The sequence below is a fragment of the Numida meleagris genome, chromosome 6, assembly GCF_002078875.1.
Source record: "Numida meleagris isolate 19003 breed g44 Domestic line chromosome 6, NumMel1.0, whole genome shotgun sequence".
NCBI classification, from domain to species: Eukaryota; Metazoa; Chordata; class Aves; order Galliformes; family Numididae; genus Numida; species Numida meleagris.
In genome coordinates, this window is record NC_034414.1 from 35,321,120 (window position 1) to 35,347,606 (window position 26,487).

Genomic DNA, 26,487 nt, shown 5'->3' on the forward strand with positions numbered 1-26,487 from the left:
GATCAGCAGGGTCACCCAGTGCAGGTGGCACAAGACCATGTGTATCTAAGGTTTCTGAAGAAACTTAAGGAGGCAGACTTCACTACTTCTCTGGGCAACCCATACCAGTGCTCCATCAGCTACACAGTAAAGAAATAGATCCTTAAGCAATTCTCCAATTTAGTAGTCCTAAACTGGAATACATATGTTTTAATTAGAATCAGAAAGATTTGAGTTGAAAGGGACCTTCAAGAACATCTAGCTATGACTCCATATTGCCAAAAATATCTGGATTTTTAATGCATCTGTTAGCATAGCTAATTAAGGTAAATAACTATACTGTACCATAACTTCCTCATATTCTTGATCTTCTTGGTTATCATCTTCATTTTCATCATCTTCTTCATCTGGTTCAGGTAGATCCTCATCATCATCTAACTCTGCCAACAGAGTACTAGCTCGACAGCTATCCAGAAAATCTATAATATATATATTTATATATTTATTTGCAAAATAAAAAAAAAATCTCTTTTAAAGACAAATTATGAAAATGTAAAAACTTAAGCATTGAGAAGACTGAAAAAACAATTCTCACAAACAAGAGAGAATTAAACCACTACTAATATAGTATATCTAACAAATGAAGCATATAACACAGTGTAATTAAGAATAACCAGAAAGCGATCAGTTTTTCATTTGCTTTTATCAAACATGTTATAATTCATTTTAAATTATGAAAGACTACAAAAATTAGTCCACTAGTGTATTTTGTCTGATTCTATATTTAGTTTTAAAAGCAGGTTAGTGACAATTTCCACTGAATATGTGGCTTACACCTCAAATTATACTATAAGGGACATTCAAAATAAATAGTTAAGATCAACATTTTTGAAGATTTAGTTGCTACTGAATTTCTGTAACTAAAAGCTGAAGCCAGATACAAAGTTCAATTTCACTCACCTAGTACTAAGACTTAAAAACCAGCATCCCCCTCCCCCCAAAACAAACAAACAAAAACAGAAAAGAAATTCATACTGATCCAACGCAAACTATGATAGGGAAATACTGCATTTTTCTATATACATATAAACTGTTCAAATACCCTCTGAATTGTTGTAAAGTCCCCAACAGACACTCTAGGGTAACTTCCACAAATATTTGTTCAGTTGTTTATATTTTAAGACTTGTAACCCAATCAGAATATCAAGCCACACTTAAAAGAATAAATGGAGATGGCGTATGTAGATATCTTAACCAACCAATTCCAAGTGGCTCAATTCCAATGCCCTGCTAATTTGTGAACAGTCAGAACAGGCTTCATGATAGGCAGCAAAATAAAACACAATTTCTAATTGCTTCATTCAACCAAGTTTTAAGACAATTCAAGTATCTCTTCTTTCAATAATCTCTCTCAATCCAATGAGCTTCACATTAGAAATACTTTCCTGCATCTAGTTCAAGTTCTTCTTGACTTCAGCTTCATTCCTAGATTTTATCATTCAGCCTAGTTAACCACAATCCTCTTTCACAGCATTCATGTCCTACAAATAACTTCCCTCCTAATGCCTGTATTTAGCATATACATTCCATACAACTTTGAATGTTGTTCCTCAAATCACAAAATTCTGTTCTTTGTGTCAATTTCATTTCTGTGTTCCTTCAAATTTCTTGCAATTACTACGGTCTGGAGACACCTGGAACCTCAGATACAATTTTTAGTGTATAGTGTGTCTAATGGCTGGGTATTTTTTAATGAGTACTAGAATGTATCTCATAATAAGCACATAGCATGCTAAATGAGAAAGAATACTGTGATTTTAGGAGGAGGCTTATATGCATACTACACTAAAAATTAAAATAATTTGATTAAGGTAAACATGAAGTGCCCTAAATAAACCATGCCATAAATAATCATCACATGGGACAGAACTTACTGAATTAAAAAGATCTAAAATCGTAAGTAATGTAATACTAACAAAGTAGTATTTGCTTGAGTAATGCTTTATAGAACTAATAACGTATGAACAGCTCAGCTCTCAAATACTTATCAGTAAATAGACTACTACACAAAAAAAGATTAAAATCATAACAATGGAAAGAATGGAAAAAATCATTAATGGGAAGTCTGTTTACATTCATTTAAAAATGAAACTTACCATATAAAGAATATTCTGCTTCCTGCCCTGTATCGCTCTCACTAGATGTTGATGTTAGGCTAGTAGTTAGAGTATTACTAAGCGACTGACCAACAGACAAAACTGTAGTTGCTGTAGCTACATTGCTGCTGCTAGTAACACTGGATGTAGACATGGTCACTGTTGATGTGGTACCAGTTGTAGTCAGATTAGGAAAACTTTGGGCACCCATAAGAGGAGACGCTATAGATAAAGATATGGTAAGATAAAATAAATGATTTGATGACTTGAAGAGTACAATTTACATGCATGAGTCCTGTGTTGAAAAATATATTTTGGATTGAAAAATTATCTGATGTGGTATTTTACAATAAGGAATAACAGACTTAAGGGGAAGGGATTCCCAGTGCAGAAGTGCACGCTACAATGCAGATGCTCTTATCTAAGCATATTCCCTTGTGTACAGTTAAAACAATTAAAATTAGTAAACAAATCCCCAAATCCCCACTGTAAATCTGAAATTACATCAATATAGGAAAATTATTCCTGAAATCTGTTACTCCAGTATTGGTTAAAACCTTAAACTTTACTTAAACCTCTAACATCAGTAAGATTATACAAGGAAAATAATTTAACTACATATAAACGATTTAAGAACAGAATGTAAGACAAATTTGAAACCTTTTTTGCATTTTCCTCAACATTCTTAAAGCAACTCTGGCTTGTTATCTTTCACATAATTATTAGTGCATATATTCATGATGTACTAGCAGTACTGTAAAAAACAAAATTTAGTAATTCCTGTTGGATGATTTATATTAAGCAAGCAACAACTAACAAGTTACCTTACTGCACATTTAAATATAACACAGTAAACACATTTTAGGTTAATGACTGAAACAAAACTCCATTCACCAAAAACTCAACAGAAAGAATTTCAGATGCTGTACATATCTGAAATAGTAGAAATTAAACCTTTACACTCCAATCTTGAGAACATTTTCTTGCATTCTTATTTGCAAACACAAATGGTGAATCACATGTTCGCATATGAAAATTTGAGGGGTCATCCATACTTAATCTGTACTTTTTTCTATCTACTTTTTCTAAAATTTATCAAATGTGAGTTTTACAGTTTTAAAAATAAACATTTTTATTACTGCAACTTACGTAAACTGAAGTGTTGCTAATAACTAAAACTAAAATAAAAGTCTAGATTTCAGACTATTGATGTTTGCAAAGATTACTACCGTTGAAGGACAACACGATGCAAACCGGAACTCTTCCCTCAAGGGCATTTAATAGCTTTTTGGTAAAAACAAACATCATATATTACTGTTGTTTGTCAAATACTGTTGTAAGATCATAAACGTGAAAATAAAAATTAAAAAATTCAAACTAAAATCAGCAAAGGCAGGTATTGCAATTGATTTTTTGTTCCCCATGCAGACAGGAAGAGAGCAAAATTTAGATTTATTAAGTTATCAAACCATTTACTCATCTCTGTAAACAAGAAAGAATGAAATGTTTTTTTCATCACTGTTAAGAGCTTGACAGTCAGTTGCTCAGTATACAGATCTTTCATCCTCTTTAATTAATAACATTAAACTCTTTGCTCTTATAAGCAAGAGAAACATAAAAAGCCACTAAGTGGCAGCGTTTCATTTGCTCAGATCTCGAGAACAAAAAGAAGTCAGCTACCATTTAACTCCTGACAAATGCGGATGTTTCCAAATGCAATTACTACAGCAAATCCAAAGAGACTTACATTACAAATCATAATCTATAACATGTTTGAATGTGCTCCTCTGTTTTTTAACCAAAGCTTTTTACAATGCACCAATATAGCTTTGGTGAGATTGCTCAAATTTAGTATCTCATCTCTTCTTGGGACACAAGTTCTCATTTACAGTTTCTATTAGTAGATAATTCCTACTTGAGGGATAATTTCAAAGTATTGATTTATTTTTAATGTTAAGAATACAGCAAAAAAAAAATTGTACTTATTTCCAACTTTAACACGGTTATTATATCAAACATGCTTGAAATCTGACCAGTATGCTGTTAACCACGTAATTACTTCAGAATTAGTGGCACTGAGTATCTGCCTAAAATAACTGATTATCTGAAATTTTCTGTTTGGTATTTTATTTATATTTTTAATGCAGGCAACAAGCCTTTTTCTCTCCTAGTATCATAATAATACAAATGTATAAATACATCTTAAAATCCTCCTGCAAGTAAAAAAAAAACAAACCAACTTCTATCAACATTTAAAAAACCACTACAAGCAAACAACACATCTTTAAATAAGAAAGCACAGAAATTTTAGGAAAACATAAAATCTTAACAAAAAAAATAGAATGATTCCTTCTGGTTAAGGTAATCTTATTTTTCTTAACTCATCTACCTCACAAAACATTGATCATCATACCTAACATAAAGCTGGTTAAGTAACATCTCAGATGGGAGTATTCTTAAAATTCAAAAGGATGAACTCATAGTAAGTAAGTTTACAGTTCACCTGCTAATACCTTAATCCCACATATAATCGGAGTCAGAACACGTAAAAGTTGAAGCATGTACGTAATCCCATTTGAAATGACATTAACTACATATATCTGTAAAATTAACATGCCTGAAAGACTTGCTAAATCTAAAGCTTAATGACAATGGCATTTTTAGAAGACATGCACAGTATTAGTGTACAGTAGATGACTCAGCCTACTAGATAGAATACAGGGAATTACTATAATTTCATCACTTTTTCTTTCTACTCTCCTCTTCATTTCTAAGTTTAGACAAAGAATTGGAAATGAATTTGAAATGAAAGATTTGAAATGAAATACAAAAAACCTGCCTTTCCTCAGGTAAAAGATAAAAATCAAATAAGAGAAACAGGTAGATAGAAGGTGAATGTGCAAATTCTACACAGAACAGATAGGACAGAAATAGTATCCCACATGAGCTATCGTTGCTACTCTCTTTATTATCCATCATGTAATAAACATTCAAATTATTTTCCATTTGATGGGTACCACAGTGTAATCTGACATCAAAGGGCCATAGAACACTTTCCTGTTACCTATAACTCTGTGAGCTCTTCCTCAGTTCTGTAAACTTGCATAAGAACAAGGCTGCTCTCTGTGTATCTCTGTTAGGCCAACACAATCCAAACTTCTTTACTAAAACCCAAAGAAACAAGAAAAGCTTAAACTATAAAAGAAAATATTGCTTACTTACTCGCAGTACTCATGACGTTTCTTCCCAGAGTATTAGTATTGTTATCACTGCTACTTCGGCTTAAATTCATGTTGTTTGTGGCATTGGTACGTGCTATGTTTGCCACTCTTCGTACAAAAGACTCCAGGCTTGAAGTTTCTCGAGATGATAAGTTAGGAACGCTTGCACTGGAGCTCATTGGCGCCCCAGCAGCCAACAAAGAACTAACTGAAAGTCTGTTACTTGCTGAAGAGCTTAGAGGTCGTTGGGAAGCTGCTTCTTTATTAGTCAGTTCGGAAACTGAACTAACATCAGGAGAGCTTACGCTAACAATTCCCATGGAGATAGCACTGGACTCCCCAGGAGTACGTATTGAATTATCAGGACCTAACTTCCTTTCTGTATTTTCATTTCCCATGTCCGCTGTTAAGGTGCTGGTGCTTGCACTGGAAGATGACCCTACTTCAGCCTGAGGCACGTTATCAGCGGAAGACAGAACAACAATTGGTTCGTGGACGTCAGTGCCTGAAACTATATTTTGCTCCATTACACTTTCTGATCTCCGCTCCATTTTGGTCGAACCCAAGCTGATGTCGCTGCTACTGGCCACGCTACACACAGAACTGCTGCTTCCTTTTCTACTTGAGGAGCCTGCAGCAGCAGTCGTCTTGTCTGGACAGTTGTTTTTCACCAAGCTGCTCCATGACTGCGTTGTGCCTGAAACAGTGGATGAAACAGGTTTGGGTGATGCCGCTGAATCAGGGTCGTACCCTGGTGCAAGCTTGAGGTCAAACTTTCCTTCTGCGCCCATACGGTAAGAGTTAGAGCCACCAGCATCCCAGGTGACATCAATCCAGCCTGGAAAGGGACAGGAGTTTGTGAGATCCAGCAGAAAGCAGACAGGAGCGTCAGACAGTAGCTCCACAATGTGGGATCGGCTTCTCATAAGGGCTGCACGTCTGAATTGATAAAATTACTGAATAACCCTTAAAGCCAATTAAAAAGGAAGAACGGTTATGCAATTTGGTAATGTACTGAGAAAATTAAGGCAGCAAGCATGATCAGCGTCTATCTTCAGGATTCCAGAATCCAGCCAAAAGCAAAGTTTGCTTCAGGAAAGAACCTGACCTACTAGGATCTCTCAAATTTTTCTTGCTAGATTCTCTAATAACAGAAACGGTATAAATATAACTTGATTAATATCTGGCAAGAATCTGTAATTCCTGTATGAGCATTTAATGCTTTAATTTGTTCAATACTTGTATATGAGCATTTTATTCAATTGGCTACTTTTGGATTTGATACTTATGTCTTTATTGTGAACGGAGGAGTTTAATGATACACAGCTTTCTGGCTCAATAATTTAGAAACTCAGGCATTTCTTACTCACAGGAAAAGTCTCAGAGCAGATAAGGACTATTTATTTCAGGGTTGCAAGAGGAAAACTTTTCACAGAAAGTTAAAACATAATACTGGGATTAAAACAGCACTAAAAAGAGATGCCGTTCCTCTTTAATTCCTTCATTAAATGTTGTAAGTTAAACATATTAAAGCTGTAATGATAACATGTAAAATTTAGCTAACTACAATAGAAATGGGGGAAAAATCTTACTGCTTGTCTGATATCTACTATAATCTCTGTCATCTAAAACACTTCAAGTTTTTCTTATTGTAAGTTAACTGCACCAAATCTTGTGCCGCTATTCCAATCTCCTCCACCATCACTTTAGACTGAAACAGATGATTATAGGCATTTTTCCATTTAGAAATATCACTCTGGAGGAAGAACATTTAAAAATGGATAAAGCTTCCAGAAGTAGACATCCCATCTCCATGCCAGCAGCCTTATATCATGTTTTTCTTTTTTACTTCATCTACATGACCCACATCTGAGTAGTTTCAGTGCCATCGAGGTGAACTTGCCAAATAAAAGTCTGAATATCTTTCTACATTTTAGTGGTCTTTCTTACCAAATACAAAAAAAAAAAGTTCCACACAGTTAGACACTATGATTTTTCCTCTTTATGAGTATCTGGATTGGGTACTCTGAAAAAACACAATTAAATTACTGTTGTTTTGTATAGTTCTATCTATAATATTAATCACAAACAGTTCAAAACCTGCCAAATTTTTTAAAATATGTAGTATGTACTTGTTTCTTTTAGTTTTGTTGTTGCATTATTATGGCCTCCAAACAACTCAAGGTTTGTCTGACCATGTTAATAATTGCAGAAAAGTCAATGGAATACTAATTTCTAAATTTTATTTGCAAGACAACTGTGGCAGGACTAATAGTATGCTGACGGATGTTTCACACTCTGGTATCATTTCACACATGAACCTCCGTTTTACCTATGCTCAAATGGGAGAATTTTACCGGAATGCAGGAACAAAGCCCACTGATTTAGTAATATTACTACTCAAAAATAATATTTAACATCTTAAAAGTGACAGTGCAGCTATATATCTGGATGATAGGATGGTTCCCTACAGGCTACACTGAATGGCTTTAAAAAGACTCAAACTTTCAGAACATTTTACATCATTGTACCTTGCACATTGCTCAATTTTTTTAAAGAAATGACAACTAAAAATCTGGCTAAGAATGACTGAAGATGCTTCAGAAACAAGCTCAGTCTTATGTACACCAAAAGAAGGATGGAGGTGGGGGAAACTGGCAAAGTATGTTCAGCCCCTTCAGGTGACCTTTCAATATCTCATCCTCTTGAGCAATGACTCCCCTCGCTGCTGCACGTTTCAATTTTGATCCCTAAGTTATTTTTATTTTTTTTTAATCAACAAAGTAACAACTCAATCCCAATGAAGCTTGCAAGGTAGGAAAGGTACAGGACACAACAAAAGTCAAGAAAAGTACCGCAAATGCTAAGCTAGAAGAAACGAAGAACGTAAATACAGATTTTGCAGGCCCAAAGCTTAATTAATCAGTAAGCATCTCAACCAACCTGGCATAATTTTATTTCTTTGTAACGAATGTCAATATAACAAAAAAATAACCAAAGGTCTAAAAATATTTCATTTACAACAACTTCTTCTCCGTGCATTAAAATGGAATTTCACAAATGGACCACTACAGTTAACAGTACTTAACTTCCTCCTCCCCAAAATATTTAAAGTATCAACTACCTCAAGACACTACAGAACAAATACTACAATGTTACCAATTCCACATACAGATAGCAAATAAAATATAAAATAGACATGCTACAGAGATTTACAAATTCAGACAATTTGTACTCACCATTGTGCAATTCTCCTGTAACAGTGCCTTCACCCTGTGGGCTTCCATCCTGATCTCTCCACTTCCAATCAATTCCTCTGATTACCCGAGCTCCTGGAACCATGTATTTCAAAACTTGAGAACGGACCAGACGTCGCTGCCTTCGTAGATTTGCTTCAGCTTCTTTAGCAGCTTTTCCTTCAAGAAATATAAACCGGAATTAAACAACTGGAAAAGTATAGCAATATTGAACAGGGAATAATTTTGAGCTTGTTTTTAAGCAAGTTTCAATGCAAAAGTCAACATGTTTTTCTTACAGTTATTTTTATACTTTATGTTCATTAGTATTTTAAGAGGACAAAGAGGATACACGCATTACTTCTCTTACCCAACTGATCTTCACATACTCCATTCACAGTGCCATAAAGTTCGAATCCAGATAGCGAGAGGTAGTGTGTTTGCCCACTGGCATTCTTTCCCATCTGTTTTATTCTAACATGTCTCCAACCTTGTTTCTCATCCTTTGGAGGATCTAAAGGCCATGTTGCTGTAGACCTTCAAATTTGTTAGAAAAGGTTATGGGTAGAGAGAGAAAAAAAAATTTTTAAACAGAACACGTCAGTATTAGTATCAAACAAATAATGACAGTGATCATTTCTGGATAAAATCAGAAACCTGCCAAGAACGTAAGAAATACAAAACCTAGTAACATTAGGACCAAATTCTGCATGAGTGCTGGTGTTACTATTTTCTTTAAAAAATACAAAAAGTGAATTTCCAATTACAGAAAAACATAAATGACATTACATGAACCATACTCAGAACTTAAGAGTCACTTGTTTTCCAATCCATCCTTGGTAATCTAGGTCACACCTTTATGTAACTACGTACTGTATTTGTGGCACGCATTAAATTAGAATACAGTCAAGTACGTTTTTAACTGAGTACAATTTTATAAAAGCTAGTAAAATGCACAGACATACCCTGGTTCGTTGAGACTACAGTCATCAACATGAGTATACAAAGTAGTCCAGTTCTGTCCATCCTTAGATACCTGGAAAACCCAATTTCTGAGAGCAGATCGTCCATAACCTCGAGCATGGCGTAACGTGTAAGCTGATGGTATAACCCAAAGGCCAAGATCTATGGCAAACCAAGCATTCTTATCATCATTAGTATGACAATTGAGAGCTGAACTGTCACGGCTTAGGATGTCTTCTAAACGGCCATAAGGCAGATTTCTTCCTTCTGAGGATGTAACCACTACTAACCCATAGGCTGCTGGATTTACCCACTCATATGCAGTTCTATATTGAAAAGAGAAATGTACTGTTCAATTATTACTTACATTAAAACACAGGTATCACTAACATTTGACAGTTTACTGTAAATTATTGATTACATCAGAGTTTATTACAAAGCAAAAGAGTTAATATCATTTTAGATAATTAGAAAACTTTTTCAGAGTAGTCCAGACATTTTACTTTGCTACAGTAGTTAACAACAGATCCAACCATCCCCACCCCTTCATTTTTTTTTTGTAAGAATACAAACTAATTCTCAAGCCGCTTTCAGAGGTACATACTTTTCTATTACCCAAGACAAGCCAAAAGTAATTCTATTGATCAACAGTAAAAGCAACGATAACTCTCATTCTTAAAAAAGTAACAGACTTCACTTCATTATGAATTTTCATTTTTTCCCCACTGTATGTAGTTCATTACATTGTAATTCAAAATATTTAGCTTAAACAAAAAAACAAACTCACTTCGCATTTGTCCCAATCCAGTAAATAATTCCATTTTCATCAAAATCATGTTGATGCCTGAATACAAATGTTTGGCCTTCACGTAGTTTTCGTACAAAAACAAATGAAGCCCTATCAAAGTCGTACCATTGCTTTGCAACCTACATATGAATGTGAAAAAAGAAATAGGGATTAAGAATGCAACCATTTCTTTGAGCTGTGTGTATAGTATGTTGCTCACCATTTTCAGAAGATACTGTTCTAGAGATTCAACAGTTGCCAACGGCTCCATCTTTAGCATTCTGCCAGTTCGATCTATTAAGGATGTCTCCCCTGAAGCACGTTCCAAACGAAATCTCAAACGTCTGGTCAGTATCTGAAAGAGTACCTAAACATTAATCCAGGCTTTACTGTTTAAGTTTTGTAGTTTTAAGAAAAGCAGTATATTTTACTACAACAGTTCCAGTGGCTTTTCAGATATATTTTTGTGCAATTTAAGAAATGATATATTCTAATTTCATGCTTTAAAAGGTAATTCCTTAATGCTCCATTTTTGTTGCCCCAATAATTCTTCCGTAACAGTCAACATATAAGCCAACTAACTACACATTCAAGAGAATATTTTCATATTTCATGTCCGTTCATAGCTTTAATTTCCAGATTATGTTGACTAAGGCCTATCGTAATAATAGAAATCTTTGATATATTCAATGGCAGTAGTGTTTATGCAACTATTTTCTGACACTTTTAACATCAAAATAGAATCGTAGATGTTTTCCTGTTATTTTACACAATCATCCAGTGTGGCGGGCTTGCATAAACTTCATGAAGTTCAACAAGGGAAGGCCCTGAAACCCGGGTCAGGGCAACCTCAAGTACAAATACAGGCTGGGTGGAGAATGAATTGAGAGCAATCCCAAGGAAAAGGAGTTGGGCGTGCTGGTTGATGAGAAGCTCAACAAGAATCAGCAATGCATGCTTGAAGACTAGAAAGCCAGCTGTATCCTGGGCTATATTAAAAAAAAACGTGGCCAGTAGGTCAACGGAGGTGACAGGTCAATCTCTCCCACTCCACTCTTGTGAGATCCCACCTGGCATACTGAGTTCAGCTCTGGTGCCCCTGATGATCTGTTGGAGTGAGCCTACAGGAGGGCCATGAGGATGACCAGAGGGCTGGAGCACCCCTCCTGGAAAGACAGACTGAGAGAGCTGGGGTTGTTCAGTCTGGAGAAGGCTCCAGGGAAATCTTATAGCAGCTTCCAAGGACCTAAAGGTACTCTACAAGAAAGCTTGAAGAGAGACTCTTCATCAGGGAGTGCTGGGATGGGACAAGGGGTAATACCTCTCAGCTAAAACAGAGTACATTTAAATTAGATATTAGGAAGAAATTCCCCACAAGGAGAGTGGGAAGGCACTGGAAGAGGTTGCCCAGAGGAGCTGTGGATGCGCCATCCCTGGAAGTGTTCAAGACCAGAAGCAACCTTATCTAGTGGAAGGTCACCTTTGTCCAAAGCAGGCAGGTTGGAACTATATTGTCTTTGAAGTCCCTTCCAACTCAATCCACTCTACGACTCTACGAAAATCACGTAATATATATATATAATTTTCTTCAAATTGAAGCTTTCCTTTATGAGAAGCTACTAATCATACAGCTGAGATTACACCATACTGAGCACACAGCAGCCCTTTTAACCATTACAGCCCACCTTCAGCCATCATAAATGAACTTGTCTTCAACAAATCCTTGTTTTTGAATACAATTACAATTAGTTATGAAGATACATATTGGGGACCATATTCTTACATGAAAAGAACATTCAAGGACAAAAAAAAAAATCACTATCACTTATTTCACAGTATGAAAGTAAATGAAAGCAGAGGAAGATCCAAACATTCAGGGAAGGTATTAGAGCAATTGCATGCCAAGAAGCTTGTTGTTATTTAGTTAACTCTATCCAATTTACAAGAATGCATTTCATACAGATTTCATGTGTGTAATTCTTCCTGAAATTCATATAAAATATTCAGTTATATAACAATATGCAATACTGTGTGATATCACCGTACATTTACCTGAAGATTATAAGTAGATCCTGGTGTATCATACAAGTGAAGAGGTAGACGTTCAATAGATTCTAACACTGCTATTAATTTCCGAATTAATGCAACTGCTGGTCGACTGTGGAAGAGAACATTTACTATGTTATCACACATACAAGGAAAAAAAATCCACAGTATCTCAGAGAATAGTACCCAGATGCAGTAAATATTTCAATATGCTATTGCTACTGGTGTAGTTCGAGTTGTTCACCTTTGGTGTCCAGTCTGGCTATAGCACAGTAAGAAAAATATTAACATGCATATAGTAACGAACAAAAAAGTCACCTTTATATTTGTCAACAGATGCACATTCAGCACAGTTGACTCTTATAGATAGAAGGAATTCAGTTTTTCTTTTAATTAATTGCTACTTCAATACTTAAGCGTTAAATGCAGTCTTTTAAGACCAATTTTCTATTTAATCATAGAAAGACAAATTGTAATGGAAAGAAACTGAATTTGCCTTCAAACTATTTTAAACATACATTACTAAATCACAAAACCTTGTTGTTTTGTATTTTTTTTAACCTACCTCTCATCATCTTCATTTTCACTGAATGCTGTTTTGAATACATTTATTCTTTCCACTAGTTGACTACAGTCTTGTTTCATATCTAAATCAATGTTCTAAGAGGGAAAAAAATTATATATATTACTTCCAATACAGTCCAATGCATTCATTCTTTATATTGGCAAAATATCTGTTTAGTCTTACTGAATTCTCTATTTAAAAATCTATATATCTAAAGCTAAACAATACCAGTCATTATAAGTGACCACTGTTAACTGAGACGTTTAGCAGCATGTTTGAACTAAAGCAATCTGCTGTGATAGTACATACTTAATGGGTCAGATTACTGACTGGTGCAAGTCCGCTTGATTTTCATCAAGACAGAAAAAACACATTTATAATAGATCTTTAAATTAAGGCCCACACCTACACACTCTTTCAAATGCTTTTCATCAGAGACTTATGTTCTGTAAACTCACATTATTTAAAACTGTAAGCAATGACTGAACTAATCCACTACTGCACATTTCATACGGAGAAATGGTATTCTCATCCTTCAGAAGTACAATTAAGTTCTCCAAAGCAGTCTTCATTAAATCTCTCCAAGTGTTTTCTCCCTCAATACACTGGAAGACAAAAAAGACAATTATGGTGAAACAAGGCAACAGTTTCTTCACCTGGATCATTTGGAAAATAATATCCCAGTAAAGGACATAACTATGTGCACTAAAAAAAAAAAACCTTGCCAAAAAAACCATCCCACACACAAGAAATCACTATAAAAACACAGTTCAGATAGACATATTGTGCCTTTCTTATACATAGACAAGTCTAAACGTTGCTATGTAAAATCCACTAACATCACACATTATAGAATAAAGGAGATACGCTTACCTGTCTGTTTGTATGAAGTTCCCATGCAGACTCTAACTGTGTTGCTATGTTCCTCAGTGTTACCACTACTCCTCGAGGCATGCTTTCAACAGCTTTAAAATGATCATCATATAAATCTCTTGCCATAGTGCGTACCTACAAAAGGATTTTCATAACGTGAATGGGGCTGCTTTTTTATTCGAGATACCTGAAACAGAAACCTATCAATGTACATCGTAAGATGAAAAGGCTGTGCAAGGATAAATTACACAGGAAAATAAGGAAATAAACAGAATCTTACTGAAACTTATAGAAATTAAGCTTTGCAGTAACAATCACCAAAACATCCAAATCAACTGCACAACTTTCATCAATTCAAAACAACTGGAACAAGTAATATATGAATCATACATTATACACACCAGTAACTTTAAAAAAAAAAGATTCTCAAGGATTGTTATGTTGATTGCAACACCAGAAGAACTGGATTTCCTTACAATTTTAAAAAATACGTCATTTTCCTTTAAAAGAGTACAACAAATGTTCTGGACAAAAGCAGCTGCAGAATTGCTTTGTTGTAAGTTTGGCTTTCCAGCTTTCACCTTCAAATTTAAATTGCGTACCTCTAAGAGAAATCTACATCTCCATATGCGTAATGAAAAATAAAACAAAGTCAAATAAAATTTAAGTATAAAACTCATAAATGGTTGCCAACCTTCTGCTTTGTTTTCTCCAGTTTAGACTTCAGCTTTCTTCCTCTTTTGCCAGTCCAACCAGTCACAAATTCTGATCCTACAATGTATTTTTAGAAAAGTCATAATTTCCCACAGGTATGTAAAACAAAAAAACAAACTAGCTGATACATACGTGCTCCTACCTGTGCATTATACATACCTACATACTTACCCAGAGAGGTTTCAGCTGTAAACGAATGCTTTGTTCCTCTATTAGATTCAAACACAAAGCCTGGCAGATCTTCTTTCAGTATTGTAGCTTGCTGACCATCCGAATTGTGGATAGCAATTTCTCCCTCTTTTAAACAGGTAAGTGACCAATTTCCCACAGTAAGCTTAGTTGGCCCTGGCGCTGATAAAATAGGCTGACTTGTAGTCGATGGCTTTACTTGGCTTCGAGCTCTTTGCAGCTTCTCAAGGAATTCACTCCTACTTTCTAGTTAAAAAGAAACAAATTTTTTTGTTTCTTCTAACAACTGATTTCACCATCACGTATCTTAAGTAATTTTTCTTTTCTTTTTTTTTTTTTACAAGAGCAAAATAACTGAGTACATTCAATGCAAAATTAAGTTTGAAATTAAGTCATATTTTAAAATTCTTCCTACTACATACTCCAACAGTGACGTATTCCACAATCACATTAAAATGGACCACAACTCTTCATAATAATATCAAAGAAATCCATGACAAGCTTTGTTTTGTAAAAATAATTTAAATCTCACTATTGCCAGCATGAACTGTTCACATTTTAGAAACAGAAAACTAAATGAGTATTCCAACTGGAAAACAGCAATCAACTACAATTAGAGCAAGAGGAGAAAAAACATCAAAGCTGTATAAAAAAAGGAAAAAAATATCACAAAAACTTTAGAGAACATGATGAGTTACATGTGTTAAAACTGAAGTAACAGCTACTTGTTCAGATTAACTGTCACAAAGTCATCCAAAAAGAAAATATTTTTAAAAGCTATATTAGAACTTTATATTATCTCTGTAGAATTTCTACATTCACCTCAGAGAAAGAGAGCAAGCCACATCTATGTAACTTAACGCAGTTATATTATACTATTTCAGGCTATAATCCTTTTTTTTTTTTTTTTACCTATTTGTTTTTTAGCAACTTAAAAATTTTCCAGACCTCTGAGAGAAATACGAACTAAATCTAATGGCACCAAATGAGAACTGATAAGAAGCAGATATTTTTATTGTGATAACAGATAAACCGGCTCATATCCTACCTTTTGGATATGCAGGTCATCTAGCTTGAAACTATCTGAACAATTCAATTTTTAAAATATACTTTGATATTGCAGTAATAAAAGACTGCATGCTACATTGAAAATGTTAGTTAACATAATTCCAGAATATCTGATGAGATCCTAATTACATTTGTAGCCCATAAATATGGAGAATTGCTGTTTTCTGTTTGCCGCAATAACTTACACTCCAGGTTTTTTAAATTTGCCATCTTTTCTGCTGCATAATACATCTTTAAAAATCAACAGTCTTCTGTATGCAAAAACAAATATACACTCATGACTCTTTAGTGCTTAAAATTCATAGCATCCTGTTACAGAAACTCTTACAAATTTCTGTAAGTACACTTTTGCCTATTTATTATACTGCACATCATACTGAAAGTGCAACAATTATGCATAGTTGGAAATAATTTTGGGCTCACTTAAACAGGATTTTGAAACTCACTTAAAGAATTGCCATTGAATTTCAATTTTTGCATTGAATTTTTTTTTTTCCTAAGACTTCAAACAAACAAGTATTAAGCTAAGGTAGAGAGGGGTGAGGACAGACCTTCCACAAACATTTGTAGTATATACATTTCTCCACACTTCCCCCAGCTTTCGTCATGCAATACACACCAGCAAATTCCATTAGTCAACCCTCTATACTCTTGCCAGTCGCTAAACTACTAAAAAGTATACCATGGGATTAATCAGCAATGATTTAGGATAGCAGAACATACTGTACAGTTCGAGACTTAAAACAGATACTATTCTGAATCAATACTGTGTAGTAGGATTTTTAGTCAAGTCTTAAGCGCTAGTTTTCTATCTCAAGTGAAAGAGACTGCCGCACATGCTTAACAGCTAGCTAACGGTTAAACATCAGGCAATGACATAGCAATGTCAGCACTCCTTAGTAGACATCTGCTTGACAAAAAAAAAAGAAAAAAGCCTAATTGAACCCTAGTTTAGCTCCCTCTTACATAATAACCATGCTAGAGATCTTGTTCAAAAACTTGGTATCTACTCAATCATTAAAAAAATAAAAATAAAAATACTGATAGGAACAGGCATGTAATTTTAAAATGACAATCTAAGTTCTCTTCACTCCCATTCAATTACTCTTCTATAGAAAAAGCAGAATTCCATCCCATTCCACTACTTGGAAGGACGCAAGCAGAACTGGCAGTTTCCAGCTGTGTTATAGTCTAGAAACGCACCATATCTCAACTTGTCTTCACACCTCAAAACTGAGGGATAATGACATCAGCACTTCATTTCTATCCTGAATCATAATATAACATGTTCTGTTCTTTCACTCAATGGTTTATTGAAAACCTAATAACATCGTGAATCATTTTACAACTGTTGGCTCATAAATGCATCAACTGGGGCAAAAAAGACGGAACAAAAAAGAAGGGTCGACTTTACATCCATAACAAGTTCTGTACTCCGTAGAGAAAACAAAAAAAACTCTGTATATTGCCAGTGAATAAGGTCTGTCCCCTTATCGACTCTCCAGCAAACAATTAAGACACTGCAATTTGTTTCCCAGTCTTAAGAAGCTTTCCATTACTTTGTCTTCAAACACATGCAATTTCATTCTGCTAGCTAGAAGCAAACAACAGATTGCCATTTCAACCTGCTTTTCTTGGGACAGCCACTACAAAGTGCTTTTAATGACTGGGGTGAAAAACTAAGTATGCATGGAGAAGAAACAAAACAAAACAAAGTTAATACACTTCCACTAGCAAGATGTTTACACAATTCAACAAGGAAGTCAAGTTATGGTCACATGCCATCTCATAAAAAGCATCACAATTAACTGACCACCTTCCACCTGTTTACATCCTTTACTACTTAGTAAGCCAATTCCTGCAAAACAGAATAGCTCCGATCAAATTATATAAACAAATAAAATAATCTCAAAACTTAACTTCGATTTGAACTGAGAAAAAACTACCTGAACTATCAGATCCTCCCTCTGGGCTTCCGCTGGAATACATTGTGGCCAGCTTTCCATCCAAGATAAATCTGAACCATCCATTACTACCATTAGACAGTTCCAGGGCTGCAGCATCACTCCAGATGTACAGGCAGTCCCTTCCCCTAATTATTGACCAGTCTCTCCAGTGATACGGTTTGCCCTGCTGCAATTCTTTAGCATCCTCCTGTGGTTCATCCTCCTGTAAAAAACATTGTATTTAAACAATAACAACAAAACGATTCAAAAAGGGACATCCAAAAAGCATTAATTTAGTAATCTATCTAGCTACCTTCCGCTGTACGTTTTCATAGCACTGAGAACCGTACTGGAACTGCTGGTTTTATAGGAACAAATGTAGCTTTTCCATACTTACTTTCTCAGGTTTAGACTCCTCTTCATTCTCATCATCAGATGAAGGTCCTGCCAAAGTTGATACTTTACTAATTACACCAAGTCTAGCCAGCTGGTCTAGAAAAAGATCACCACCTTTATCCACCAAATCCCTTATGATTTGCAAGGCTAGCAAATGGCCATCATCATCATCCTGTAATAAATCGAAATGGGAAAAAAACAATAAGTGAGACCTCTTTACTTAATATCTTGACATTATAAACTTCATACTCAGTTACAGATGAATGCCATAAACACTTTAACATTCACTATTAATAAGCATGTAGAATTGATGAGAATAATCTCTCTTTTTTTTTTTTTTAAGTGGTTTCCGGAAATGTTACTGCTTCCTACCTCTTGATCAAGAACTGTAGCTGTTATCTCAACCAGTATTGTGGGCAGATTGTGGCCAGCATCAGAGTCACACACCTCCTTCAGCAGCGCCTCAGAACAAAAATGTATCATTTTTCTAATGAGAGCAAGACTTGCTTTCCTTTAAAACAGACCACAGGAAAAAGATTTCTTACAAAGATAATAGAAGCAGTACTCAAGACAACAAAAACCTTCAAGATAAAATTACTTTTGCACTACATTTATGCAAGTTTACAGAAATAGTTTTTTGAAATGAGTTCTAGTTCTGGCTGACAGAAGTCCCAGATTAATTCCAAGAATAATCCATCTATTGATCTTTTTGACTCTACAACACTCTAACATACTTCAGCCTTTTACACCCTTCTCTAGTCAAATCAGTTCCACATTCTGTCTTTAACTGTTCTTAGTGATGGCATTTCATTACTGCATACACCATCTGACACTTAGGTATCTATTTCCGTCTTCAGCCCGTCACACACTTTCAGCATCTTGGTAAGATCCCTAGAGTTCTGAAGTCTAAAATTACTATTAGACCATTCCACTTTCCATGTTAAAATGCAAAATAAATTCAGAAGCCAATTACTTGTGTATGGATAAAGATGAATTTTTATTCCAAGTGACTTTTAAACAGATGATTAACTAGATTCAAAAAAAAGAAATTGAAATATGGAAAGCTACAGTCTTCAACAGCAGTTAATTACGCAGAGATGCTTAACAGAACTTCTTTTTCCCTTTATTTAAAATGGCCTAATTTAAGCTGCCCCAAAGCACTCTGTCTCTAAAAGTATCTGTACACTGGGATAACAAGTAAGAGATTAAACAAATACTATGTTTATAGTGTACAAGGCTGAGAGGTTAAGGTCAGACACAATTTATCACAACCATTATGCCACTCACAGTATTGCTTTTTAAGTATCGAATTAGATTGCGTTAGTTCTCTCAGTAACAAGCATCTTCCCCAGTTGATAAATATTTAAGCTATGAAGTAGCTTCCTAGAAGAACCTTTTCCAGTCTGAGTTTCCTCATGTATGTACCACTTCATTAGTTTTCCTCTCCTAAAAGAGCACTTCCATTACAGCGGCTGTAACCAAACAGAGTATCCCTAGTGCAAGTTACTATAAGAACACAGTATTCTGTCATAATGCTCGCTGGAGACAAGAGCATGCCTTTCTCTCTCCCACTTTGACTAATCGTATCTCTTTCAAGACACCATTTTCCTAGCAAGGAAGAAAGAAAGCTATTTAAAATACTAAGTAAAAATAAGACTCTCAACACTTTTCAAACTACCACTTCTATTTCAGCAGAAACATGTTAAAATGTCACTTGTATTACTCCACCTTTCAGATGTGATAATTTTTACTAGAAAAAAAAAATTACATCCACCTTGGCATCTTTATGAGACTATTAAAAATGAAAAATATGCAGGGAAACTGACAATCACGCCTATTACCTTATTGAAGGCAACATAGTTTGTTGAAATGTTTGTGCAAATACAGGCAATAATCTTTTCAAGTATATAGGTGCCATTTCTGGATCTCCTTTGGGTTCATTACATTCTTCTTCATCCTTGTTTGCATCTTTCTTTTTCTTCTCATCTCCTTTGTTAACAGGACACATCCAATCCCCTGGAAAATAAACAAACAAGCCACCCTTCGCATAAGAGTAAAAAGTTTTCTTTATTAATATCTGGATGCTTGAACAGTAATACGTGTTCCTAAAAAGTAAAATTTATATGTCAAGACTTTGTAAAGAAAGTTATGAGATAACAAAGTACTACCAAAGACCACTCGTTAGAGTAGCTCAAACTACTTAAAATAAATACAACCAAACAACTATCTATCTATGGCTACAGTGCTACAAGAGGCTCACAAACAGGCCAAGTGCAGTTTACATGTAAAAAGGATGCCAGAGAAGCAACCAAGACTGACATGCCCTGAACACACAGAAAAATACCAGCCTACGCCCATTCCACAGCTGAAGACCAGTACCACTGGCATCGCTCATGTCCACTGAGTTTCACCTGTAGTCCCCGATCCCTCAAGAACATGTGAAATGTTAAAATTTTTACATGTAATTTGCAAGGCTGATCACAAAATACTTTATTTTCCTCATCAATCTTTTTTTTATATCAAGTAAAAATTCTAGTAACTGAATTAAAAGGGTAATGAATTAAAATCTGCACTCACCTGGAGACTGCAGAATAGCTACTACTTCACTGTGACCCCTTTCACGAGCTTTGTCTAAAGGAGTTTTCCCATCTTCATCTCTTAAATCAGGGTTTGCACCATGTCGCAAGAGAGTCTGAGAACACATTTCAAATATTAAATAATATTAAGATTCCTTCTTGCAAGGATATCAACGTATTTTTCCACACATTCCACACATTTTTCTCATGCTTGCATGCAAAGTTAGAACACAATGTGCTTTTTATATCTGTAAAACTGATAAAAACCCACTTTTATTCATATTACTGACTTACTGTAACCAAAACTTTGTATTGCAATAAACACTAAAAAGAACAAGCAAATATTTGACAGTACACACATTAAACATATTGCGTCAAAGAATTTGTGTATAGAACAAAGCAAAAATTCAGTATATAAGGCTTTCTAACAGTGGCAGTTAGAATCATACCTTTGCTACCTGAGGTCTTCCAAAACATGCTGCATAATGTAATGAGGATGACCTCTGCCCTCTGTTAACATCAGCACCCCTTTCACAAAGAAATTCTACCTATTAAATAAGAAAAAGCAAACAAGTTTTTTCATCTCTTTCTTTACAAGAATAACCTAGACTTTTAAGATTCTCTGAAATCTGCTTACCATTTCCTGAGTTCCAAAAGCTGAGGCCCAGTTTAAAAGAGTTTGTCCTACGTCATCCATAAAATTTACTTCAAAAGCTGAAAGATACAATTAAAAATAATTGAACTCCAAAGTACTAAAAGATTAAGCTTCAGCAGTGTTCCTAAACCAAATGGTAGGTCTGAAAAAAATTAAATATCTTCAATAAAAGCATTTATACTGTTAACTGTAATCTAGAAAAAAAGTAGCATAGGAATTATTACTAACAAGAAATGTGCATTTAACAAAATCAACCTGTATATAAAATTCCAAGGTACCACCAAAGAATTTGTTACAACACCATACATTATAAAAACAGAAAGGTATTTCATTTATCAAATTTCCCTTTCGGACTATTCTTGCTTACCTCCCGTGTCAATAGCATCTATTAATGCATCAGTATCCTTACTGCGGATGCAGTCTATCAGCTGCCGATGAGAACGTTCACCAGAACTATCCAGCCTTCGCAATCCTGGAATTCTGCCTGTAGATCCAGCACTGGATTTTGGCAGGGCTTTTCTCCCTTCGAACAGTAGCACCAAAAGAAGATCTACTAACCGCATGGTATCCAGTACACATCTCTCATCACCCTGCAACGCACTTTCTATAGAATCTGGAAGTTCAGATCTTAGGAGATCCTGGAAATAATTAAAAGTCTGAACAATAAAAAATATACAGGGCTTTAGAAAATACTATAAAAATCGGGTTTCATTTCCATATGAAATGTTTCAGTTTTTTTTCCTCCTCTTGATAAATAATCTATGTATATATATATATATACATACATACATATATATATATATACACACTTTCAAAACCTATAAATGCATATATAAAACAGCAACACAAGTCTTGCATATGCTAAACTATGTACAGGAAAAAGCCCTAAGAGAATAAGAAGCTGAAGCGTAAAATGATTTCTTACATGTGTTACTACTGGAGAGCCTCTACACAGGGTTGACAACAGGCTTACAATAGTTGACACCTGATTACTTAATTTAGAGTCTGCAGCTGTAGATGGTGCTCCAGTGCTGGTTCGGCCAGGTTTGCAAGCTGAAGATGGTCCCGATGCTGTCCCACCAGCAGCTGCCATGCGAGATAACAACTCCTCAGTTAATCCATGCTTAGCTAATGGAGCTGGGTCAACTCCACGACGTGTGAATCTGTCAGCTAATGAAGCAAAACATCGCAGAGCTCCATCTGAAACCTAAGAAAGAAGTGTAAGTGAAAAGATGAATAATCTGTCACTTAAGGTGCTAAAAGGATATTCCCAAAAACACAGAAAAAAGCTGATTTCCCAAAGCTCCCTCCAAGTTTAATGAGTGAAGACAGTTCAAAGTTGGAACACAACTTTGGAAAGGACACAACAGGAAAGGACTGTACTGTTGTTTTCTTACTCCTTTCTCTCTTATAATGACAAAGGGAAATAGTGTAAAATTCAGTATTGTATCTCCTTAACTATACACACAAAGACAGAATGAATATAAGTAATATTTTATCAGGAAATTTGGTTATTAAATATATGTGGGAAATATATTTAAAGATTGTAAAGCCCCCATTTAGTTATACATGTTGCTCTTACAAGAGATACAACTACCTATAATCCCCAAGAGTAATTGTCTACTCTGATAACATAGTTCAAAAAGCATGTAACCTGCAGTTTGGTATTTAGATATCGAGCGCAAAACATTTTGGCTATTTTGATGCTAGAAATCGTTAAAGTGGTTTTCTAATAAACCTGCAAAAGGGAAAAAATAAAAATAAAAAAAATCAAGAGAGTGCATTCAGTTTTTACTTCAACTTTCAGACATTTAGTGAACTTTAAATTTGTTCAAGGTATAATGACAAATTTAAATTTAATACATTTATAAGATACTCTGTTATAATTTCATAATACTAATACTATGTTATATTAAACGGCTGCTTTATTTTAATAGAAATGCTATGCAACAAGCCATCAGCTGAGATACCAATTCAGAACTGCCAAAGTATTAAATTTACTAAGTTTTTGATAGCTAAAGTTGTATGTTAAGGTCCACGTGCTTCTCCTCAGTAAAATAAATTTTGCAATTGTCCCAAGCCTACAAAAAGGACTAATTAGCAGGAATGGTTTTCAACATTTAGATAACCCCCTGTCCATCTGACATAGCGATAAGTCAATTTTTTTGTGGGAAAAAAAAACCAACAAAAAACAATATAAAACCTCAACTTCAGGTTTCTCACCGAAGTTTAAAAATAAATAAATAAATAAGCAATCTGCAGTGACACTGTGGAAATAAGGCTTACTGATGATCCTCTTAACAATCCAGCAAAAAATACTTCTGGCCAACTGCCCAGGAAAAGGATCCAACTTCTTTTCATGCTTGTGTTGAAAACAGAGCAGGGGGGTTGCCTTGAATGTCTCTCACCTATACTGCACATTACACTAGAAATGTCTCTACTCATCATATCAGTGACTTTGCATAAGCACATCAAAGTGAGCTGCTTCTGGCATGTTTGCCTTCCTAAACATGAGGTAGCAAACCAGACTCTCTCAAGTTTTTTTTTTTTTTATTAAAGTATATATTCATCATCAATATGATGTTATATAACGTCCAAAAATCAAAGTAGCTTGATCTCTTGTGACAGCCCTCTGAGAAGTGGTTATTTCGAAAGATCTGAAAATACAACCAAAGTGTAGCTCACAGTCAAAAAGACACAGCGTGTCATATTTGGGAGTCTAACTTAACTAAGGAGTTGGGGTGGAGTGGAGACAGGAATAGGGACAAAGGTGGGGGAGAAACTGGGCCTGAGAATGGCACTGACAAGAAACCTGGAGAGGATGCAGCAAGGATTTGGCTAAACAGCTACTGCAAAGCATTAGTATGACATACACAAAAGGATTCTACTAGTGGGAAAATTAAACTTAAAGGAATTATTTCCTAGATTTTACATCACCTCAAGTTTACAAAAGTGGTGTAAAAAAGTCGTGTCGGGTCTACAGTAGCACCGTTTAATTGGCTTCCAGTATAATGTTTTAACATCTATTGTGATTGTGACTGTTTTTGTTGTTTCCCTTAGTCTGGCAACAGAAAAACAAACTGAACTTTCACCTTTTATCTACACTCAGTATAATACTGACTGAAGCACAGACATAAAACAACTACTTCAGAAGGTATTTCCAAGGAAAAGTCACTAGGACATTTCTAAATAAATTGTCAGAGGCAGGATAAGATCATATTCACACAATAGCACTTGCAGTTAAACACTAAGCAGTATTTATACTCTCTTGTCATTACAACTGTAAAAGAAAACTACCACAATATCCAAGTATAACCACTACTATGTAAACACCTAGTTATGAAGACTGTATAAAAATACAAAGCTATTCATTTATTAAACATAATGGATGTTAAATTCACAATTTATTGAGCCAACTATTACATCACCTGATGGTCTTCATGTTTTAATAAACTAGACAGTGATTCCACACAGATCTCTAACGAAGAATCCTGAGGTTCCATTTTGCCACACAGTCTGGATACTACAGCCATTGCAGAATGTAAAGTATCTTTATGAACAAGGTGTCCACTGTCACGAATAAATGTCAGGACACAATTCAACCCTCCAGCTTCAAACACAGCTCCTGATTCACGGGTACAGATTAATTCTAACACCTACAATGAAATGAAATTTAATTATAGTACATAAAAATACAGTTACCTGTGTATATACATCCACAGAACTTAAGTAGGCAAAACAACATAAAAAACCTTTTCTTCAGAACCAATATGGAGTCAGAACCTCTGGTACACTAACAGCTTTCTTTTAAGGTACATGACCAAATACAAGAAAATCCCCCTATAGTGTGTTTAGCATGGTTTTTTTTTGTTGTTGTTGTTGTTGTTGTTTTGTTTGTTTGTTTGTTTAAAAGAGGTGTTCATAAGAAAGGCTAGATAAGAGCATCTTTTCCGGAGAGAATTATTAAGTTTAGGGAAACACACAACTGAGAGCTCTGAAACTTCCATGAATCCTCAGTGATACTCTTTCAAGTACCCTGGAATAGCATAAATAGGAAATGTATGTGTGAAGTCTTAGGCAGTAGTAATCAAGGACTAAAACTATGTGCTATCACATACACAGAAGTTATGCTATATGGAAAACATTGTGAGGGTCTTGTAAATTCTTCTGAAAACTTCACAATGCTGCACTGGAGCTATACCCCAAGCTATGGAAGAGACAGCAAACCATTATTTTCTTCTTTAATCAGCAGTTAAATTATCTGCATCTTTCCATTTTTTGTGTAAAATTAACTCTCAGCATGCTAATCATTTAAGACAAACAGGAAAACTTTATCCTAGTAATTCTGGGTTCTTTTTGCGTAGATGGAGATATATATATATATATATATTTTAAGTGACGTAAGCATTGAAAAGCACCAAACTGACAGTAAAGCTAAGAAGCAAAACTGGCATGTAAACTTTAACATATTGCACGTGTCTTTGCTTTTTTTTTCTTTTTGATAATATATAGGATTTGAATACAAGCAAACTCCTCTGGAACAGCAAGTTTTCCAGATAGTTCTTAAAAATATTCTACAGAAAACATACCTTCACGCACTGCTCAGCCAAATCTCTGCTGGTTCTGTTGTTAAGCTCAACAACTACTAAACGATTACAAAGTGCTTTGATAGCTCCATCAACTCCGACAATCCTACGGGTGCATTCTGCTGATACATCCAGATAATATGTTATGGCACGAGCTGTTACTTCTAATACATTGTCTGGTGCACTTTCATCAAGAAAAATTTTGCACAGTGCTGGTAAAAAAGTTCGAGGAGGACATCTGAAGAAAAAAAAAAGAGTAATTAGTACACTACGCAAGTTCCTCTACAGTAAGAGATTTCATACATCTTCACATTAAGTGATTGATGCTCTTTGTGCTATTGTGATTAGCTAAATTAGTTTATAGCTGGTCCAAAGCATTCAACCAAAATGCAGGTATCTCATAGACAGCTCAAAATTCAAATCAGCAACCTAAAAAGATGCCTCAATAGAGCAAGAAGAACAGAAGAATAAAAATATTGTTGAAATTCTGCATTCATTAGGAAAAATACATCATCCTAGAAAGCCATTTTA

At 35.0% G+C, this 26,487-nt stretch overlaps 1 protein-coding gene across 7 annotated transcripts in view; it reads right to left on the bottom strand.

The window, feature by feature from the left end:
• HECTD1 (HECT domain E3 ubiquitin protein ligase 1) overlaps positions 1 to 26,487 on the bottom strand; it is a 55,452-nt gene that overhangs the window by 13,992 nt on the left and 14,973 nt on the right. Inside the window, exons 3-27 of one of the 7 annotated variants that reach the window (XM_021403791.1) lie at positions 25,960 to 26,194; positions 24,799 to 25,026; positions 22,296 to 22,577; positions 21,738 to 22,008; positions 21,353 to 21,429; positions 21,165 to 21,263; positions 20,717 to 20,831; positions 19,981 to 20,155; positions 18,512 to 18,650; positions 18,141 to 18,311; positions 17,744 to 17,966; positions 14,712 to 14,975; positions 14,521 to 14,597; positions 13,827 to 13,961; positions 13,412 to 13,558; positions 12,954 to 13,048; positions 12,395 to 12,500; positions 10,563 to 10,697; positions 10,343 to 10,482; positions 9,558 to 9,881; positions 8,963 to 9,129; positions 8,596 to 8,772; positions 5,358 to 6,053; positions 2,136 to 2,357; positions 325 to 458 (exon numbers count right to left, since the gene is read on the bottom strand). In XM_021403791.1, the coding sequence (XP_021259466.1) occupies positions 325 to 458; positions 2,136 to 2,357; positions 5,358 to 6,053; positions 8,596 to 8,772; positions 8,963 to 9,129; positions 9,558 to 9,881; positions 10,343 to 10,482; positions 10,563 to 10,697; positions 12,395 to 12,500; positions 12,954 to 13,048; positions 13,412 to 13,558; positions 13,827 to 13,961; positions 14,521 to 14,597; positions 14,712 to 14,975; positions 17,744 to 17,966; positions 18,141 to 18,311; positions 18,512 to 18,650; positions 19,981 to 20,155; positions 20,717 to 20,831; positions 21,165 to 21,263; positions 21,353 to 21,429; positions 21,738 to 22,008; positions 22,296 to 22,577; positions 24,799 to 25,026; positions 25,960 to 26,194 (4,834 nt within the window). Of the gene's footprint in view, positions 1 to 324; positions 459 to 2,135; positions 2,358 to 5,357; positions 6,195 to 8,595; positions 8,773 to 8,962; positions 9,130 to 9,557; positions 9,882 to 10,342; positions 10,483 to 10,562; positions 10,698 to 12,394; positions 12,501 to 12,953; positions 13,049 to 13,411; positions 13,559 to 13,826; positions 13,962 to 14,520; positions 14,598 to 14,699; positions 14,976 to 17,743; positions 17,967 to 18,140; positions 18,312 to 18,511; positions 18,651 to 19,980; positions 20,156 to 20,716; positions 20,832 to 21,164; positions 21,264 to 21,352; positions 21,430 to 21,737; positions 22,027 to 22,295; positions 22,578 to 24,798; positions 25,027 to 25,959; positions 26,195 to 26,487 lie in introns of all 7 variants that reach the window. The other 6 variants (XM_021403788.1, XM_021403787.1, XM_021403790.1 and 3 more) reach the window with 6 other exon arrangements.